Here is a 22,071-nt window from a genome sequence, read left to right on the forward strand (position 1 = left end):
TTTGAATTCTGCTCGTTATTACAAGTAAAACCATGTACCTCTTTTAAAAAAAATCTTAATTCTTGAGCAACTATTTATTTTTTCTAAATAACGTCATAGCTTTCATAAATTGACCAATTTTTTTTTTTTTTTTTTTTTTTTTAGCTATTAAAAGAAATGAAAACGAATCAAACTGCACATCATTTGAGCCATCAGAATGTCTTTTACATGTTGTTAATAAAAACTTAAGTCGAGACTTGAACCTGCAAGAATATATAAGCGTTTGAACAAGAAAATTCCACCCCCCCCCCCCCCCAAAAAAAGAGAAAATTTTCTGAATAGTGAGATTTACTTCAAATATTTTCAGGACAACGTATAATTTTTATCTCAACAAACGGTATATCGCTCTTTTTTGAATCAAATCATGTATTTACATTCTATACAACTAATATTTTTTAACCAGAAAAAAAATAACAGATGCCTAATTCTGCGATCGCATGCGCGGATTTGGTATATTTTTTATGCCTTATTTTAATTCTGCTCGTCATTACGAGTCAAACCATGTGCCTCTTTTCCAAAAAATCTTAATGCTTGAGCAACTATTAATTTTTCTGTAGTAATAGATACAATCTGGCTTACGTTGACTCATATACGAGCCTCAAGGTGGCGAAGCCGTATGAACGTGTGGTGCAGAGGTGACTAAGACTGATTTAAGATACTATTTTCTTTATATCCCAGCATAGCAGGGGCCAATGATCCAATCGGTTAGATTGGGTCAGCGGCCACTGATGTAGTGGACGGTAACTGTCATGATCAGCTAAAAGTAAGGTTTAGACGGCTGCATTAGCAGTTTAATATCAAACAAATAAAAAAATCAAATATTTAAAACTGAGCATGAAACGGTGGCTCAAATAACTTTTTCTTCTCAATCTTCGTCTCCGGACTCGTTCTGATTCACTTTAGAAAGTAGGCATTTTTGGGGGTATGCTTCACACTTGCGTGCGCTGTCACAGAAACCTATTTTGGAGCATTTGCAGTGCGAACCGCACATCGTCTTGTCACAGTTACAAAAAGAAAGTGATACTAGCCCACGCGGCATCGCAGAAACTAGGTCTGGCTTCAATTCATGATCTTCAATTCTCCAGCCCATATCGGTAGCCTAAGGTAAATCAATACAGGGCTTGTGGCTTTGAATCCAAATCAGTGACTGGAACATGCACCTTTTCAAATGAAGCAGAAGCGAGATATCAGTTGGTGGTAAACACCGCAAATCCTCTAATCTTGAGTACAAATGTGATCGAAGATAATTCAGACTATTCAAGTTAGTCGCACTTCTGCCATACACTGTGGCCACAAGCAGCTTACAGACGTTGACTAAACCATCACTTTGCAAAGATGATTGCTTCTCTGGAAGGGCTCGTACTTCATCACCTAAAGACCCCAGCAAAGTTTCTGAAGACTTTGCAGCTCGAAAAAAGTGGACCTTTCCAATTCCATACATAAAGCTTGTGGTGTCACATCCACTCCAGCTGTGGACAAGTGGCAAGGCGTTGCAAAATATTACTTCTAGTTTTTGTGCTGCCGTATGAATAGGTATGCAGTATCACGGAAACTTAATCCAGAGCTGCTTGAGGCCGAGACTAGCAAGATACTGGAAGTAGTATCCAACTAGTAAGACGATATCAGTATCGTTGGCTTGTATTATCACAAGTGTGCTCTTTCGTCTTGCGGCAACTGCTGTGTGGTATAACACCCGAGTGTCTGCTTTCTCATGGCTGACAAGATATCGGCATCAACAGAGCTTCGATGGGGCGTAACGGTAACAGCACTATGTCGACTCTTGAAACCGCCAGCGAGATGAACCATCAGACGGGTCGAAACTTTGTACTCCCAGACCACGAAAAGAACTTTCAAGAGTCGACCTTTGGCTGAGCGACTACTGAGAATCCCAACCCAGAGGAGTGTTTCAACTTTTCTGGAGGAATTGAACGTGCTGGAAATATTTCCTCTAGGATCTCCTCTTCTTTCTCGACAGCCAAATGCTTCTTTGAGGTTGAACGAGTAGTCATCATGGGTTCTATCGTCACTAAGACCGTCATACCTGTCACCAACCAAATGGATAGACTGACAAGCTTTGGGTATGTTCCTAAGAATCCCATCGTAAACTCTTATTCCAAAATCTGGAAGCGTCTCATTTTGTTCTGGTCGATAACATCTTATGACACTCATGACATCAACTATATAGTCAGATCGAGGAGAGTCTTCAAAAAGCGTATGTGGAATCATTTTTGGCCATGACTGCAAGCCAGACTGTTGCAGAATGTAGCTCAAACCTGTTGACTTTGTACCAGTACGTAGATGAGGCTCCCTACGAATGGATGATAATACTGCAAGTGAGGCTGGCTATGGCTGTAGCTCGTACTTCAGCAGCTCACAGAGGGACAAAGTTTGTGTTGAATTTGTAAGACGCAGAGCTTTTTAAGCAGCTCAGTTTCCCCAAAATATTTTCTTTGTGTTTATTTCTTTTTTGTACTATGCCAAATTTACTTTCGTGGATGTCTCGTCGAAATATGAGCTCATGGCTTCGAAGCCAATGTCTTGGAAGTTCAGCAGACTATTTGCTACGGCTTCTGGAGCTCTATCCCCTGTCATAAAGTTGTACAACTCTGTTCTCGTCGTCTTGAATGGGCTTCCGCGCACCTCTATCAAGTCCATATCTCAATTTTCACCTTTTTTATTATCAGATTCGTAAACGCAGCGGTATCTTCATGATGCTTCATTGCCTCGTCATCCATATTCTGGTTTGCTTTCAGCGTTTTGGTGACTGCTGTGAGAAAGGGGAGAGTAGCCAGATATCGATCCCTGGTTTTTTCATTCGTTGTCGCACCAACGATACCAGAAACTCCTCGATGACCTTTGATGTCCAGATTCACGGTCGACTCTAAAGCCAGATCGCATTCAATGCTGCTAAACGGCTTGGTTATTTTCCTAACAACACAATTGCCACTTACAAACTCTCTGTGAACTTCTGGCGCTTTTTCAGGCAGGCTTAGCATTTCTTTTAGGTAGTTAAGTGCAACTGCGGCGTATTTACGGTTTCCAGATGTGAAGAAAATCGGAATCATCTCTTTTGTAGCGTTTATAATAATATAAAGCAAAACAAATAGGCCACAGGGCCTCTACAAAAATCTTTTAAATTGAAAAAAATCGTAGGCACTTTCACCGTAGTATTTGTCCAGTTCCTGCTTTAACGAGTTTAATGAGTTGGTATTGATGACTTCAAAGGGGAGCTTGTTCCAGTGTTGTGTTACTCGGTTCTTGAACGCCCAACGGCCGAGGTCCTTTTGGAACCTCTTCTCTTGAAGCTTGAGGTTGTGACCACGAAGGTTTGTGTGGCTGAAGCTGAGAACATTGTTAGCCTGGATGTTCTCGTAGGCGTCGTAGCAAAGCTTGTATACCTCAATGAGGTCTCCTCGATGCAGTCAATAAGCTAGTGAAGGAAGTTTGAGCTTGCGGAGCCCATCTTCATAAGGTAAGTTTCTCAAAGTTGGACAGAACTTTGTTATTCGTCTTTGAACTTTTTCGAGAGCTTCGATGTCTTTGTTGTAAAAGGGACGTGTAGTGCAATGACCATATTCAAGGATTGGCCGTACTAAAGCTTTGTAGAGAAGGCAAAGGGTCTTATCATTTCCAAAAGTGAAGTTGCGCTTTAAAACTCCTGCAACACGATTTGCTTTCCCAATAATGCTGTTGTAGTGGGCCTGGAAGTTGAGGTTGCTGTCAGTGACAACTCCCAAGTCGCACTCCTCCTGGCATGATGTGATCAGTAAGTCGCCTAGTCTATATTCATAGTGGATAGTAGGTTTCCCTATTGTCAGCTTGTGGCTTTTGTCGGTATTGATTTCCATCAGCCAGTTGGACATCCAACTATTGAGCTTGTCAAGGTACTCTTGCAGAGATTGTATATCGGCAGCTGTTTTGATTACTTTATACTGCTTGGTGTCGTGTGCGTACAGTAGAATCTCTGAGTTGATACCTTTTACTAGATCACTGAGATACAGGTTAAATAAGACAGGGCCAAGGACCGAGCCCTGGAGAACACCGCTGATTACCTCTACTTCAAGTGTGCTCGAAACTTCGTCTACTGATACTTTTGAGACCTTCCAATAAGAAACTGTTCAATCCAATCAACTGTGGTTCCCAGACCAAGGTTGCGGAGCTGGTATAAGAGGAGACGATGAGGTACTTTGTCAAAGGCCTTTTTAAGGTCTCTGTAAATGACATCGACTTGATAACCCTTATTTGCGAGCATTTTTCAGTTTTCCACCACCATAAGAAGGTGTGACTCTGCAGACCTTCTCTTCAAGAACCCAAATTGCTTGCTAGTGATTATCTTTCTTTTGCTCATGTGCTCAAGGATGTGGGCAGATATGATAGATTCCAGTATTTTGCAGGTGATGCAAGTTAAACTGATCGGGCGGTAATTTAGAGGATCTTGGCGGTTTCCCTTTTTGTGCAATGGTATCACCGTTGCCTTTTTTCAGATACTAGGGAGTTCATTTGACTGTAAGGATTATTGAAAATTCATCGATATGGGCTCTGCAATTAGATCTGCGGTTTCTTTTAACACTCTGGGATGAAGTCCGTCCAGACCCTGCAATTTGCTTATCCTTAGCTCTTTGAGTTTCTTCAGGACCACCTGTGGGTCTATCTCGACCCTGGGTTTTTGGTCAGAGACTATGGTTTGCAGGGTTGGTAGTGATGACTGAATAGGTTCCTGGGTGAAGACGGTAGTGAAATACGTGTTTAGTTAGTCTGCTTTTTCTGCAGATCTTTCAATCAGGAGTCCAGTTGTAGGGTTTTTTAAGCTTGGAATGTCTGGCTTCGCAATGCATTTAGAATTTATGTGGTTCCAAAAAATTCTGGGGTTGGTCTTGATAGATCCTGCAAGGTTTTGCTCTCGCAAGCTAGCTGCCTGCCTGGTTTGTCACCTCACTTTATTTCGTAGCCTTCGGTAGGCTCTTGCTTTGAGGGGGCTCCACTTGTCAGCTACATAATTTTTCAAACAGGCTTGCTTTTCCTTGATGAGTTCCAAAAGAGCGTGTGGTAGGGCTGGTCTTTTTATAATGTTTGGCAATTGGTACGTGTTTCTCCTCAGCCTGAGGCATAACGGAGAGGAATTTGGAGTACATTTCCTTACAGCTTTCAGTTGAAACGAACTCTTTTCCCCAATCCACTGTGCTGAGGTTATTGCGCATCGCAGCGAGTTCCACTCTGTTGTAATTTTGTCTTGGTGTTTTTTTGTCTTCGCTGCCATTAGCCAAAATCTGGAGCCTACGATACAGTGATCAGAATTTCCCACCGGTGCTAGTAGGCGGATATCCTCTATCAGTTCTGAATCGTTTGTCAGTAGCAGATCCAGTATACTCGGTCTATCCGTACCTCTGGTTCGGGTGGGCTCTAAGATCAATTGGTTCAGATGACAGTTATTCACCACTTCTAAGAATTTCGCCTCGGGTGATGTTGGGTTGTGCGAGTGCATGTGCTGTCTAGACTTGTTGATTTTCGGTAGGTTGAAATTGCCCACGATGACTACATTTGATAAATTTTCACTGCAGATCTCAGTAATTTCTGCAGGCAAGCGCGAGTCATTTTCAAGACTGCTATTGGGACTTATGTAGTAGATTCTGAGTTTGATATTTACTCCATCAGCTATTGTTATTTTTAACCAGATACTTTCTAGGAATAGTTCATTTCTTCTGGGACTTACTGGGGTAGCTTGGAAGTCCTATCTGTAATAGCAGATAATTCCCCTTCCAGTTCGCTGTTCAATGTTTCTCTCTAGGACCTTGTAGTTTGGAATCTGTAGCTCTGGGAGTGTAGGCAGGTATCTACTATTTTTTGGTTTCACCTCAGCTATTCCGACTATATGGGGATTTTCAGCGCATACAATATGTTTCACAACATCCATCTTTTTTAGCAGAAAATCAGAATTAAAATAAAGACATTTAATTCTAGTCAAGGCCTTTTTCTGGAACCTGCGGTCCACGCCACGTCATTGAAGACGTGGGCTGGGATAGCGTTGACCAGCATCTAAAGAGCCGGCATCCGGTCGGTTGTCGGAGGACTGTGATCTCTTTGCATGGTGTCTAGCAGCTTGTTCAGTTCTTTGCATTGGCGTGAAGGCAAGATTAACAAAGACGTATTGTCGGACCTGGTTGTCAGTGGATCTTCGCAGATTTGGTGCACCCTTCAAGATTTTCGATCGCTTTCTTCGGGTTTCTTCACAGTCCTTGCGCAGTTTCACGAGTAGACGCCTTTGGCCTTGCATGTTATCCGAGTCTGAGAGGCGGCGACCCAGTCTTGCTGTTTCTAGGATGTCTGTCAGTTGTAGTTGAGTACCAAGGTCATTGCTAGAGACCAACCAAACAACTTTCTCAGCATCAGACTCTTTGTTGGATTCTAGAATGCCAGATATTACAATGTTCATACTTTTCTCCTCTCGTAGTTTCCTCTCTTTTTCGGCTTGCAGTAGAACGCTAACTGTGACGGCGCTTGAGTTTTGAATTCTGTTAGTTGCTGGTGACTGAGATGGGACGATGTTGATGCCGGTAATTGGTTGCCTTTCTGGCTGCTGTTGTTGCTGCCGTAAAGATGCCATGCTTTGGTTAGTTTGTGTCATTTGAAGTACTGCCAATTGAAGTTTGGCTACGCTTCACTTACTACAGCATACACATTCGTATTTGAGTAGTAGTGAGCTCTTATTATGGGCTTTCAGCGCTAGGAATAATTCTAGATGCATCTCTCGGCAAGAAACATATTCATACTTGCTGCAGAAGAAGCACTTGAGTGCAGTGGAGTCTTCAGCTGCCAGGTGGTAGTAGCTGCATAAGCTACCGGTAGAGCCTTCTTGTGATCTGGATGATCCAGGAGTCACTGAAGACTGGAATTTTTCAGGATCCAGAGCTTGCGGACAGGGAGACTGTTTTGTCTCCTGTGAGCTGCTCGCGAGGGTCTTCTTCGAGCCACCTTTCGATCTTGATTGTGGTAGTGGTAGTGGAGAGGAGGAAGATCAGCTCCCGCACCTCCAGTTTGCTGCAATTATTTTGGCATCATATGCTGTTATCTTGAGGCATTTCAGGTGTGACTGCTTGTTACAAATATTGCAGCAAAGAGCGTCATTTGGCTTTGTAGTCTGTTTGCAAATGTTACAGTTCATTCTGGTTTGAAGTGTGACGTAGTTAGGTTTGCGGATATAACTAGGGAAGTATAAAGCCCTGTTTGCTTGTCTCCTGCAATTTAAGAGATTGCTCTCGGCAGATACCACTGGAGCACTTGCCACAGGTACTTTCCCCTCTTCTGCTAGCTTTTCCTCTCCTGGCACTCGAATGAAAGTATTGTATCTCCTCGATGCTCAGAACGCTAAATTTATTGCCTTGACAATTCTCGAGGTAGACAGAATTTGGGAAGTGCAATACTCAAACCACCTATTACCAGCAGTTTAAGGATTCAAATCCCGCTGGTACCAACTCGGCCTCTTGTTTGTTAACTATTACTCCCTTCTGCAAAAAATATCACCAAAAATACGCAAAAACGGACGAGCCAACGTAGTCAAAGGTGTTTTTAATATTTAGCGTTTGGCAGCTGCGCTCTATTGCTGGCTGAAAATTTGGAAGAAGGAAAAGGAAACTGAATTCAGCTTGGCTTTATTTACAAATAAACAAACAGCCATTTTTTTGCCGACAAAGGACAAGTCCCTTGGGAATAGAAAATAAAAATTTTCTAACTTCAAAATTCAGATAATTAAAGTGACACACCAGGGAAAGCCACTTAAAATGACACTTAATTTCAAATATAAGCAGATATGGTAAAATATGGGTAGAAATAAATGTTCTTTCTCACAAATTTGGCCAACAATTCTTTATTCAATTTCACACCACCCAGTTGCTGCTGCAGTTGATCCCTAGTCCACATCTTTTTCAGCATAAAGATAGTCGTTTCCGGTATGGATAAGATCTAATAGCTGATCCAGAGGCTATGATTCCTTATGGTAGATCTGGACTCAATATACTTTGAGAAAAGTGGAGCAGGGCTGTCCAACGCATCTCCTATCTGTTTACATGCTTTAGAACTAGTTGTACCAACATGTTGAACCTCATGGTGTACTGACACCCCCTAAAATCCTTGTTGCCGGAATCCTTACCTTTAGCTAGATCAGATAAATATCCTAAATCCTTTCCTTTTATGTCATAGTTTTCAGTACTTTATGCAATAGTCAGTGATCCAAGGCTCGCTATCATTAAAAAAAAGAGAGGGGTGGCTCACAACAGCCGCAGCTGGTTTGAGTACGGATATCGGGGTAATCTAAGGTGCTTAAAACGAATATCGGGGTGCACACGCTCGCACTAATGTAGAAATTGACGATTTTAGCCTATAAAGGAGAACTTAGCCTTTTATGGCCAAGTACGTTATACAACTAAAATCAAATATGTAAGATGCTCGGCTTTTTTTTTTATTGCTGTGGAAATCAAATTCTCGCATGCGATCGCAGAACGAGGTAATCAGTTTTTTTTCCTGGTTAAAAATATTAGTTGTATAGAATATAAATAAATTATTTGATTCAGAAAAGAGCAACCTATCGTTTGGCGAAATAAAAATTATAGGTTGTATTGAAAATATTTATAGAAAGTATTTTTGTAAAAGAATATTTATATTTTGTAAAAGAAAAAAAAGGCCTTTTTGGGAGGAAGCTTGGGCCCCCCAGAAAAATTAGGGTGGGCAATGGCCGACCCCTGCCCCTCCCCCAAATGGCGCCCCTGTGTTGTTCCTTACTTTCAGTTGAAAAAACTTGTTTTGTTTAATTTCTGATCTTTTTTATATAATGCCATGAAATCTAGCTCCAACTCAACACAAAAATCCCACTCCCCATGAAAATATTCTCTATACAATTCAATCCCAGTGAAAATTTACTTTGGAAAATTACTCTTAAAATCTCAACGCTTAAAGTAGAGTTGGCAAAGAGAAAGCAAAATATATGAAAAGAATCTTCCATAAGAATTCTGGCAAATTCTTCCACTGTTTAATTTCCCCTGAAAAGTTCTTCCCCTGGAAAATTCTCCCCGTGGAAAATCCCAACAGCTAAAATCCTCCCCCCCCCCCCAACACGTAAAATGTATGTATACTTCCCAATAATAAATATTATACGTAAACAATGGGCAAATCTTATAACTTAGAGATCTTTCTGTAGAGGCCGTAGGGGGTCATGTTATCTCCATAGGCATAGGTATTGGGGCGTTCAACTCTGCTGAACGAAATGGCTATCTAAAAATTGTCATCGAATGATTGTTTTTTACCCCCTTCATTTTATGATGTGATTTTCCTTATGCTAATTGTTCCTCCAGGATAAATTTCAAATAAGCTTTCTATACAGTGGTGGATCTAGAGCAAAAGCTAGGTGTGGTCAATGTAACTAGGGTTACAAAATTTTAGGGCAGCCCAATGTGACAAGGGTACCAATAACTGACAAATGGACCAATAGTATTTAACAGGAAAAGAGTGAAAAAAACAACAAAAAAAACAAGAAATTAGGGTGCCAAAAATTTTAAAAAATTTGTTATAATGCTGTTTTGTATTAGAATGTAAGTTAAACTTTAACGTAAAGGGCAATAGTTAAGGGGATGGTAGCCCGTTTTCTTTGTTTTTAAGCAGATAAGAACACATTTTGTAACACACTTTGATTTGTCAGATTTGCAAGCACACTTTGAAATTATTTCAAACCTAACATCATAGATAGAACCAAAAATTTAATAGCATTGTATACCCCAGGATCGACCCTATTATTGGTGCTACCTAAGTCGAAATCAAACTCACAACAGTCTTTTACCTAATAAGGAGCTAGACTTTTATTTCATTTTTATTTCCAAAAAGTCAGAGTTTTCCAAGTCACAGTTTTCCAAAAAGATCATTTAAAATTTCTCCAGAAAAATTTCTATGTCAGCTTCATGGCTACTTGATATTCTGTTCTTGACAAGTTGAGTAATAATTCCTTAATCTGATACTTTTTTCAAATTAATTTGAGGTTTTGTTCAAGAAAAGAAAAATACGAAATAGTAAAAGAGTAAATTCAAAGTTAATGTTTGCGTGGGAAGAAATATGAGCGAGGTTTCGTCACTAGTCATATTGATTTGTTGACTTGTGGGGAAAAGTTTAAAAACCATTGTCTCGTGTGATTCTAAATCAGTTTTTAGTCAAGACACAATGAGGACACTCCTGTTCGCCGTACTACTTAGCAGCCTAGTGGGTAAGTGTTTCCTATATTTTTTTTGCATCGCTCAAAATGTTTCAAAGAAAAAGCAGAAAGTATTATGAACTTATATGAAGAGGCCATGGGTAATCAAAATAATTTCTTTAGAATTGTTAAAATTTACCTATCTTGTTTTTTTCTGAAAATCAATTTATCTTTGGGGTTGCACCCCCAAAAGGGAGCAGCACAAAACAATGCGTAGTTTAATGATATGGGGGATAACACAAATAGGCAATACTATAGTGTTGCCTATGGAGGGCTATAGTTTTCAATTTGTTTTTTTTTACCAGCGGCACTTTGTGACAAAGGGGTTATCATATAAACTTCGGAGGGACTCATTTCATTAGAAATCGAAATATCTAGTACCCTTTAACTTAAGCTTTAAGAGTATAAAATGATCAGAGGGCATCCAGCTCACTCCTCTTTAACGCCCTTTTCTCCCAAATGCATCCAATCAAAATTTTGAGATTGCCATTTTGTTCAAAATAGTTTAAAAGTCAAGCAACTATGCTTCCGGGGTTGACAGAGCCCCCTCCCCCCCCCAAGACCTGGGTCAAGGGCTGTAAGTTTTCCAAGCTGTCAATTGTTAACATAAAAGTAGATAATTTCGGAGACCACACTGCCTTTCCATGACGATAAATAAAAGTTCAAATAGGGATAAAATCCTTTTAATAGACAGTGATGATTATAACAGTAATAGAAATTCACAAAAATACCAGATATTTCGGTCACATATACAGTGACCGTCATCAGTAGTAAAACCGTCATCAGAGTTTTACTACTGATGACGGTCACTGTATATCTGACCGAAATATCTGGTATTTTTGTGAATTTCTATCACTGTTATCATCATCACTGTCTATTAAAAGGATTTTATCCCTATTTGAACTTTTATTTATTGTTAACATAAAAGGTTTTTTATTGGAAGAGAGGGCATTTGTTCTTTACTAAAAACGAATTGTATCAGAAATATGTCTTATATTTAGAACATTGAAGAATGAAAATTATGGTGGAAACTAAGTTTCCAACAATTAATGTTATTATATATCAAATGTTAAGTTGCTTTTAATGAATTGTTTTCTGTCATCTTGATTATTATACTAAATTATTTTTTAAATTTGTCGTCAAGTGACGTGTTTTGTTGTTACGTGCATACTGACTTTACGTGCATACTGTAACTGACGTTACGTGCATACTAACGTGTATAGTCGTCAATAAAGCAGAAGTGAAACAATAGGCTTACACTTTTACGGCTAGAGGAAGGGGAAGGGGGTAGTAACAAAACTCCTGTCTGCAGTGGTTTTTGTTTGTTGGAAGTTTGACCTTTAAGTTACAGACTTCAAAGTTTGACATTTGTTTTAAGTTGAATACTCCATTCAATTTTACTCATTCAAATGTCTATGTATTCATTTGTGTTTGTACCTGTTATTTCTATGTTTGTTACAGTGGTTTATTTAATTTCTGTTTTTTGGGTTTCATTTATTCTTTAATAATAATTTTGGTCATTTGAGTTTGAGTTATTATATGAATTTAATTCTGCTGGATTTAAGTATAATAAGGCTCTTAAATTTTCTTTGAAAAAAAATAATTTTTGTTAATTTTTAAATTAATTTATAAAAGGGGTAGGTTCTTGTCGTAACTTATACGAATAATTTCATTATGTCCGTTACTAACCCTGATTATATCCGATAATATGTAAATTCTCTAAGTAGTTTTGGGTAATATGCTAGACAAATAATTGTCTCTAGCAAGGCAAATATTTCCCTAAGGTGCAGCATGAAGACAATACCTATGTAGACAATACTTTGTTCTAGCTTTTCTTATATTATCCAACCAGGCAGAAAGGTAGGGGCCTCCCGCTGGGTCACTCAGTGTGTCCCCAGGTGGCAATAGGGGAACACCCTACAGATAGGTAGGGTACCTCCATAGGAGGCACGGATCAAGGGGGACCTTGTCCAAGGGGATCCATAATAAAAACTGGGCTGCCCTCATCCGGAGTCGTAAATACAGGTGGAGGAGGAAGAAGGCCCCTAAGATGTACACTCAACAGGGCCGACCACTAGTTGCACACATTTTGTGAGTTGCAAACCTTCTTCCAGTCATGGGTCAAATTGTATGGTGATACAAAACACTATTGCGGGAGGATCTTCTATAGGAGGACAACTGCAGTAGGACGTAAGACCCAAATTTATGGACAACGACCACTGCAAAAGACATTTGCAGTGGTCAACGTGGACAACGACAATGGACAACGACAGTGGTCAATGGACAACGACACTTTTGGGGTACCAGGAAGATTGGGAACCTCGCGGTCAACTCTGTCCCCACTTGAGGAATGGCACCCCTCAAAGAATTTATAGCCTAGTAAACAACACAGCATTTGCACCGAATTCTGATTAATGGATAATTTTTCTGGGCTTGGTCTGTGTTGGTGAGCGTTTTTGGACTGAAAAACCTCTTCCCAGCAAATTTATCTACCGTGAGTTGCCTCCCCGTTGTAGCATAGTATTTTTTAGTCATGAATGTATAATGAATCGAAGGTAATAAACTTGAGACTGTCCGTGCAGGATTTCGACTCTTGTTGATAGAAGAGCATCTCCAAGTGCTGAAAGCCATGTTGTGGCCAAAATGAGCCCAGAATTGCGCAAAGCCTCCATTCATATTGGAGGTCCCAGGAACTTCTTGCTGTCCAGTTCTAAGCCCACTTAAGCGCTTTGGTCTAGACTTAGGAAAATTTGTTGGTCCCCATCCTGCACTGGTATCAAGGACCACTGCTTTTCCTTATGCCAAAACAAATTCAATGATTTAAAGAATATGAAAATTGGAACTTGGAATGTTAAGACGTTAAAGAATGAATCGTATTTTCATTTTGACTGACGAATTCAGAAGATTTGAACTGGACTTATTATGAGTTTCAGAAACTCACATACCAGGGATGGGAAGCATGAAATTAGTTGATATTGAAATTGTTTACTCAGGCAGGAAAGACGGGGTACATAGACAGAGAGTAGGGCTGATGATGAAAAAGGAAGCTGCTAAGTCTTGTTTAGGCTTGTAAGGTATTAATAATAGAATACTAATCGCTCAAATTACGATTTAAAAGTTCAGGGTATCAGTTAAAGTAGTATATGTCCTTGTAGAGCCAGCTGATAGAGATACTAATGACTCAGATGAATTTTACTTACAGATAATAGGTATAAATGCTAGAAATAGGTATAAATGGTATCCTAGCCTAGGTATATTTGAAACAGGAAAAGACAACAGTAATGGCTAAAGACTTCTGCAATTTTGTAGGTATAACAATCATTTTATAACCAATACGGTGTTGGTCATAAAATGACTCATAAGTTAACATGGTAGTCACGCGATGGCAAAAGAGTAATTCTTATTGATTATTTTATTGTAAACCGAAGACTGGTATGATCAGTTCAAGATACTAGGGTATATAGGAGTGCTGTTATTGATGTTAAATGTAAAGATTATCATCTAGTAGTGTCTAGAGTTAATTTATAGCTGATCAAACAGTTCGTGGTAACGAACTGTAAGTAAGGAGCGACCCGGCTCAATGGTAACCGAAACTCTAGAAAACGGGTTTTTGATACCAATAGATATATCAAAAGAATCAGATTTCAATGCTGATTTCAAACATATAACTTTCATCAAGTTTAGTCCTACCCATCAAAAGTTACGCGCCTGAGAAAATTTGGCTGATTTTGGAAAAAAAGGGGAAAGACCCCCTAAAAGCTATTCAACCTTAATGAAAATCTCACCATCATATTCAGTGTATCAGAGAACCCTACTGCAGAGGTTTCAAGCTCCTATCTACGAAAATGTGGAATTTTGCATTTTTTGCCAGAAGAAAGATCACGGATGCGTGTTTATTTGTTTGTTTGTTTTTTGTTTTTTTTTCCCAGGGGTGATCGTATCGACCCAGTCGTCCTATAAGATCGTGGGAGGACTCATTCGAATTTGAATTAAAAGTTCTAGTGCCCTTTTTAAGTGACCAAAAAAAATGGACGGCAACTAGGCCCCCTCCCACGCTCATTTTTTCCCCAAAGTTACCCGATCGAAATTTTGAGATAGCCATTTTGTTCAGCATAGTCGAAAATATTATAAAAATGTCTTTTAGGATGACTTGATTCCCCAAAGTCCCCTGGGGGAGGGCTGAATTTTATGAACTTTACCCACTTTTAAAATTTATTTTTGGTTATTGGGAAGTATACAGACTTTTTCTTTGTATATTTTTTCGGGTAGGTGGGGGTAGGAGCGGGTCGGGGGCTATATGGAAGGATCTTTCCATGATGGAAGTTTTCATGGGGGAAGGGAAATTGCCATGAAGGGGGCGCCAGACTTGCCAGCATTATTTATTGGTTATTGGGAAGTATACAACCATTTTCAGGAAGGATTTTTTCTGGAGGGGGGGGGGCGAGAGAGGGGATTACTCTGGAGAATATTTCCGTGGAGGATGTTTCTTTGGGGTAAGGGACATTTTTATGAAGGGGGCGCCGGATTTCCAAGCATTATTTAAGAAACGATCAGAAATTAAATAAAAAAAATAAGTTTTTTCAACTGAAATGTAAGAAGGAATATTAGAACTTAAAACGAACAGAAATTATAACGTATGTGAGGGGGTTCTCCCCCAAGTCAATAACAAGCACATTAAGCGAAAGTTTTTTTTATTTCTTTAAAAATATCTATAAATTATAATTAAAAGGCCTTTGTTATTCAGGGGTTTGTGAATAAAAATTTTTTTTAACTTTTAACGTAAAGAGCGTGTTATTGACTAAGGGGAGAACCCCTTCATATAAGTAATAACATATACGTAATAAAAAAAAACAATAAAAAAACAAGCGATACGGCTCAATAGTAATCGAAACTTTTAAAAACGAAATTTTGATGTCAATAAATGTATCAAAAGAATGTGTTTATAATGCTGATCCTAAATATATAAATTTTATTAAGTTTAGTATTACTCATCAAAGGCTACGAGCCTCAGAAAACTCACCTGATTTTTTAAAGAGGGGGAAACATCCCCTACAAGTGAAAGAATTTTAATGAAAATCACACCGTCAGATTCAGCGTATCAGAAAACCCTATTACATAGGTTTCAAGCTCATATCTGCAAAAATCTGCAACTTTGTATTTTTTGCCAGAAGAAAAATATACGAATATAGAAGTTAGTTACGTAAGTTAATTTGTAAAGACATCCATTTAGCAAAAGAAAAGTAAAATTTTTATGCAAATAAAAGCTGCATTAACTAAAAAACGATCAGAAATTAAATAAAAAAAACAAGTTTTTTAAACTGAAAGTAAGGAGCGACATTAAAACTTAAAACGAACAGAAATTATTCCGTATATGAAAGGGGCTGTCCCCTCCTCAACGCCTCGCTCTTTACGCTAAAGTTTTTTATTGTTTTAAAAAATAGAGTTGTGAGAAAGTCAAACTTTTTATTGTTTTAAAAAATAAAGTTGTGAGACAGAGTCAATCTTTAGCGTAAAGAGCGAGGCGTTGAGGAGGGGACAGCCCCTTTTATAAACGGAATAATTTCTGTTCGTTTGAGTTTTAATGTCGCTGCTTACTTTCAGTTTAAAAAACTTGTTTTTTTTATTTAATATTTAAAAAGGGTAACTACCTCCCGGGAAGTAACGATGTTGATAGAATCGAGGATGAAAATTTGAGAAAAACTTTTCAGGAATAGTTGAATCTAAACTGGACAGTTTAAAATTTACGATATGGAAGACAGATGGAAACATTTTGGGTTTGTGCTAGAGCGAGATAGAGTTGTAAGAAAAAATATAGAGGAAAATAAAAAAGTTAGTGATACCTTGGACGGGAAGGAAGATTTGTTTTGTGAGGAAAAATTAGTGACAGTATTAAAAGAAATAAAAACAAAAAGGCTGCAGGTACTGATGCTGTAGTAAATGAGTTTCTTAGATACAGTGGCTCTGAGGTTAAAAATAAGTTACTGAAGATTATGAATATGATATTTGAAAAAGGGAAAGTACCTAGCGGTTTTAGGAAAGCCTTAATTTAACCACTGTGTTAAAAAGTGATAAGAATGAGTGTGGAAATTATGAAAGAGTGAGCAAAATAAATGAACTTTTAGAGATTTTGCAAGTTTAGGGAGCTGGAATAGGTTTAAAAATTATTGTTAAGGAGACTAAGTCACTAGGGCTAGGAATAGTGAAGATGAAAAGGTGACTCTGCGTGACGAAAAGATTGATCAGGTGGACAACTTGACTCACCTTGGTAGTATTATTAGTAAAGACGGTGGGAGCAGGGAAGATGTTAAAAATATAATAGCCAAGGCTAAGGGTGTTTTTTCAGAGTTAAAAAAAAGTATGAAAGAACAGGAAGACAGGTCTGCAAACCAATATTTGAATTTTTGAAACTACAATGATGAAAGTAGTCAGATTTTGACGTTAGTAGAAGTAATAACCCTGAAATGGAACTTTGAGAAGCGATGCCATACGTGGGTGATATGTATTATTATTATTGTCATCATTTTTTTTTTAAAATAGTAATTACACAGTGCATCTGAGAAAGTAAGATCTCAGGGCTGAATAAAATCTGTGTTTCTGAAGCAACCAATGGTGCCACTTATTTTATAACATAGTATTTTACGCCGGATTTCAATGTAGGATATTATTCTATGTTAACGCTCATTTTGAGTGCATTTTAGGCTAAGATTTAAGTGAGATTTTCACATGTTGTACTGTCTTCAGTTTATGATTTGCAGAGCTAAGTACCAGCTAACTTAATGTGCTACTCGTTGGCTTTGCAAAGGAAACTATGTTTATTGAGCGGCCTTGTTTTAAAAATTTTAATTAGATTGCCGAAACTACATCAATTTCTGAAAAAAAAGATAGTTTGTCATTTATAAGTAGGCACTCTTAAGCACTGGAAGAGAACGCTCTGGTGTTTTAATGGCGTTTGAAAAGGCGTTTACCACCAGCGGCATCATTAGTCTTACCCCTATAGGTGTTATCTGATATTTTCATATGTTTGAAGCAATTTCCAAACACTGTTTTCTTAGCTATTCTCAAAGGGAGCATTGGTTGAATAATTGAAATCAGTAGGATATAAATGTGGATGAGCATTTATTCTATTGCTACCCCCCCCCGCCGTCGAATGTGGCTCAGTAAACGATTGTTGACAATTGTTTCTGAAGTTTGAAATTGTCAGGTACAATTTTTTAGGTACAAATATGGCGATATGTCAGTGACAGAGACTTAAACCCTTATTTATGTTTTTTTTAGATATACTCTCATCTCTTTTTTTGCGGGGTAAGGCTGCAGCAGAATAACTTTCATTTATACAATACCTTACACTTACCGACTATTTTGAATTTAATATTCAAATTTGAACTAGAATATGGACGGGAAATATCCCTTTAAGACATTTATAAAAGTAGCTGCCTTATTTTTTTTTTCAAAATCTATTATTTTAGTTTGACGCTGAGCTGCTTGCCGCACATTTCAAGTTTAAATTTTGAGTTTGAACTAGAATATGTACTACAAATATTCGTCTTAAATATTTGGTAAAGAAGCTATCTTGTTTTCAAATCAAAGCCAGTAGATTTGTTTGATGATGGGCTGCTTACCATCGACTTCAGAGTTAAATTTTGAGCATGAATAAAAATGTTCCCCAAAGTTGAAATTAATGTGTATCAAGGAGATGTCATGTATTTGAAACCGATGCCAGTTATTTTTATTTGAAATTGGGTTGCTTACCTTTTTTTATTTTTTATTTTAAAGCTGAGTTAAAATGGTGGCGAGAAATTTCCCTCTAGTAGGCTACATTTGAAAAAGGGGCTGCCTTGTTTTTAAGACCAAAGCCAGTAATTTTCTTTTGAAATGCCTTGTCATCAAAACTTAAGCCAAAAAGTTAAAAAAAATTTGAAAATCAAACCAGAAAAATTTCAATTTTCAGAACCTTTGCCAAAAAACTTGGCACATTATCCATTCTTAACAAAACTAGTACCCGATTTTGTTGGAGGACAGATGAACCCAAAACTGTTCCGTATATTATCTTCTGAGGATCGGAAACCAAGTGAATAAACAGTGCGACGAGAAATGCTCGCTTCAATATCTATAATTTAACGCTAGACAGATAAATAAAAGTTCAAATAGGGATAAAATCCTTTTCAAACAGTTCGTGGTAACGAACTGTAAGTAAGAAGCGACCCGGCTCAATGGTAACCGAAACTCTAAAAAACGGAATTTTGATGCCAATAGATGCATCAAAAGAATCATATTTTAGTGCTGATTTAAAATATATATGTTTCATTAAGTTTAGTCCTACCCATCAAAAGTTACGTGCCTGAGAAAAATTGCCTCATTTTCGGAAAAAGGAGGAAAACCCCCTAAAAGCTATAGAGACTTAATGAGAATCAAATCATCAGATTCAGCGTACCAGAGAACTCTTCTGTAGAGGTTTCAAGCTCCTCTCTACAAAAATGTGAAATTTTGCATTTTTTGCCAGAAGAAAGATCACGGATGCGTGTTTATTAGTTTGTTTGTTTTTTTTTTTTCCCCCAGGGGTGATCATATCGACCCAGTGGTCCTAGAATATCGTGGGAGGGCTCATTGGAACGCAAATTAAAAGTTCTAGTGCCCTTTTTAAGTGACCGAAAAAAATGGAGGGCAACTAGCCCCCCTCCCACGCTCATTTTTTTCCCAAAGTCACCCGATGAAAATTTTGAGATAGCCATTTTGTTCAACATGGTCGAAAATATGATAAAAATGTCTTTTAGGATGACTTGATTCCCCAAAGTCCCCGGGGGGAGGGCTGAAAGTTATGAACTTTACTCAATGTTAACATATTGTTTTGGTTATTGTGAAGTATACAGTCTTTTTCAGTGGAGTTTTTTTCGGGTCGGTGGGGGATGGAGAGGGTCGGGGGCTATAGGGAAGGATCTTGCCATGAAGGAAGTTTTCATGGGGGAAGGGCCATTGCTATGAAGGGGGCGCCGGATTTCCCAGCATTATTAAAGAAAAAGATCAGGAATTAAATAAAAAAAACAAGTTTTTCAACTGATCAACTGATTGTGATTAAGAGGTCGTTTTTAAAGAACTGGAAAAAAAATTCGAACTATAGTTTAAAGAGCAGGGTATTGACTAGGGGGCGAACCCCCTAATATACGTGTTAAAAATTTATGAATATAGAAGTTCGTTACGTAAGTTAATTCTAAGTTACGTATATTTATTACTAATAAAAACGTTCGTAAATAAAATTAAACAAGTTTCGAGAAAGCCATTTAAACAAATATAATATGAAAATTTTTTTTTAATTATTAATTTACGGTGATACAAAATCAAAACATCCATTAATTAAAAAACGTTCAAAAATTAAATAAAAAAAAACAAGTTTTTTTAACTGAAAGTAAGGAACGAAGTTAAAACTTAAAACGAACAGAAATTATTCCGTATATGAAAGGGCTGTCCCCTCCTCAACGCCTCGCTCTTTACGCTAAAGTTTGACTTTCTCACAACTCTATTTTTTTAAACAATAAAAAAACTTTAGCGTAAGGAGCGAGGCGTTGAGGAGGGGACAGCCCCCTTCATATACGGAATAATATCTGTTCGTTTTAAGTTTTAACGTCGTTCCTTACTTTCAGTTAAAAAAACTTGTTTTTTTTTATTTAATCATAGACAGTGAATAGAAATTCACAAAAATACTAGATATTTCGGTCACATATACAGTGATCGCCATCAGTAGTAAGACTACTGATGATAACCAGTTTTACTACTGATGATGGTCACTGTATATGTGACCGAAATATCTAGTATTTTTGTGAATTTCTATCAATCACTGTCTATTAAAAGGATTTTATCCCTATTTGAACTTTTATTTATCGTCATGGAAAGGCAGTGTGGTCTCCGAAATTATCAACGCTAGACAGTTATTGTTAGAGATTAGTGATTGGCTTTGAGCTACTGACTGTTTAGGTAAAAGATAAGCATGTTTGACGCCTCGTAAAAAAATATTCTTTTTTCAGTTGCACATTGTCAACACAGAAATTACAATTTGACTTCTACTGATGAACTGTCAACAACGGCTCCTAAGAAAGAAATACCCTACTACTTCCATATTCGAGCATTAATTATCCGAAGATGCCCAAAGAACCCACTTTGGCCGAAAAGAAACTGCAATCCCTTTGAAGAGAAGAGGTTTCACTTGAGTACGAATGCTTCTAGTACCAATACACCCAAAAATGAATCAACCTATGCCCCTCAACAATATTTTTACAATACGTCAAGACGTCCTGAACCAGCAATGTGGACAAACACTTCTGATGCTGATGTTTCTACCACTGAACCGCAATTGCTACCCCAACAAGAATCAACAGAAACCTTAAAACAACCTATTCCTCGGAATTTTAGCTCATACTCTTATAATGAATCTCAAGCACAGCCACTAGATGAAGAATCAAGTGATATCCCTCGCCGATATCCAAGGGCACAAATACTTGCCCCGTAAACAGTAATTCTGCTTTCAAAGCAATGCCCCATTATTAATTGTGAAACCTGGGTAAAGTTATACTTTGTGTGTTTTTTATTTTGGGCAATGGTATATATTTAATAAAATTACTTATTTGTTCATATTGTTTATTTCACAGTTAAGTTTAGAAAGTGTTATTTTTAATTGGGTTTTCTGCATTAGGGCCTCTTTAGTACTATCGGCCTCATCTCGGTTAAAAAAAAAAAAAATAAATTCCTAAAAAATTTAACTATATCGTATTGATTGAGTATGATAAACGACCGTATTAAATTACAAGTAACCACAAAATTGCTTTCTAAGGGGTACTGGAGGAAGAATTTTCTTAAAAGCGGGATATTGGTTATATCCTTATTTCATCTCTTTCTCTATTTTAATTTTGTGTCTCGTTCGTTGATTCCAACTTTATTCGATTAAAGGTTCAGCAGGCTCTATTTTGGGTCGTAAATCTTAATGGTATTTCTTAAGGTATTTCTTAATGGTATTTCCTAATGGTATTTCGTAAATCTTAAGGTATTTTGAAGAGGAGGAAGTGTGGAAAATTTTAGGAGACACAAAATAGGAGAATTACTTGAAAAAAAAACATCTGAAAACATAAAGAATCATGATATTTGGGATGGTTCGAACCATGAGCCTCCCCTCTGTTCAAATGTTTATTCCTTGTTCCAACCGAAAACATTTACGCCAAGATATTTCTTTCTGATTTTTGTTGAAACACAGATAAGGGGGTTCACTGTGAGAACTATTGTAGAAACCAAGTTTCAGAAATACAGCAGCCAGAGCTCACGATGTTCTATGAAAACTGTGAAATAAATTGAACATTTGGAACAATGAATCCTTTTGCCTTAATTCCTGCAAAAGATACTGATTCAAATTTATTTGAATGAATAAAATGTTGCTTTATTTAAACACGACAACTAATAAGCTCAAATGGGCTAATTTGAGTTTTCTCTAAATAAGATAAGATAAGTTTTATTCTTCATTAGATACACATACAATATTACATGTTATTATTCCCCCAAAGGCTCATTGGCCTGTACAAAGGGGGAAAACATATGAATTGCTTACTCAGAGATGACAAACAAAAGAAAATTTAAAATGATCACTTACTCACATACGAAGGAGAAGAAAAGAAAATATAGATAAAACGAAAAATATAGAAAAGATAGAATAAATAAACTAAAATAATTAATTAGATTAAATAGACTCCAAAAAAACAAAATAAATAAAAAATAAAAACACAAATAAAAATAACTTCTACGGAGCCAAAGAGTTTTTAACAATTTGT

General features: G+C 37.5%; 1 protein-coding gene across 1 annotated transcript; it reads left to right on the forward strand.

Annotated features, from left to right (window-relative positions):
* Nucleotides 1-10,236: 10,236 nt before the first annotated feature.
* On the forward strand, nucleotides 10,237-20,821 carry LOC148949111 (uncharacterized). Its single transcript, XM_089092630.1, has 2 exons — nucleotides 10,237-10,279; nucleotides 20,284-20,821. Exons 1-2 carry the CDS (start codon nucleotides 10,237-10,239, stop codon nucleotides 20,763-20,765), a joined length of 525 nt encoding a protein of 174 aa, XP_088948756.1. The 3' UTR covers nucleotides 20,766-20,821.
* Nucleotides 20,822-22,071: the final 1,250 nt, after the last annotated feature.

This window comes from Artemia sp. Qi Xiang Cuo, chromosome 8 (genome assembly GCF_049724085.1).
Source record: "Artemia sp. Qi Xiang Cuo chromosome 8, ASM4972408v1, whole genome shotgun sequence".
Taxonomy (NCBI): Eukaryota; Metazoa; Arthropoda; class Branchiopoda; order Anostraca; family Artemiidae; genus Artemia; species Artemia sp. Qi Xiang Cuo.

What these genes read in the sequence shown, in the direction of transcription:
- LOC148949111 (XM_089092630.1), top strand. Translation starts at nt 10,237, where the DNA reads ATGAGGACACTCCTGTTCGCCGTACTACTTAGCAGCCTAGTGG. An exon ending in ACTACTTAGCAGCCTAGTGG is followed by an intron (nt 10,280 to 20,283) that starts GTAAGTGTTTCC and finishes TTCTTTTTTCAG; the next exon opens with TTGCACATTGTCAACACAGA.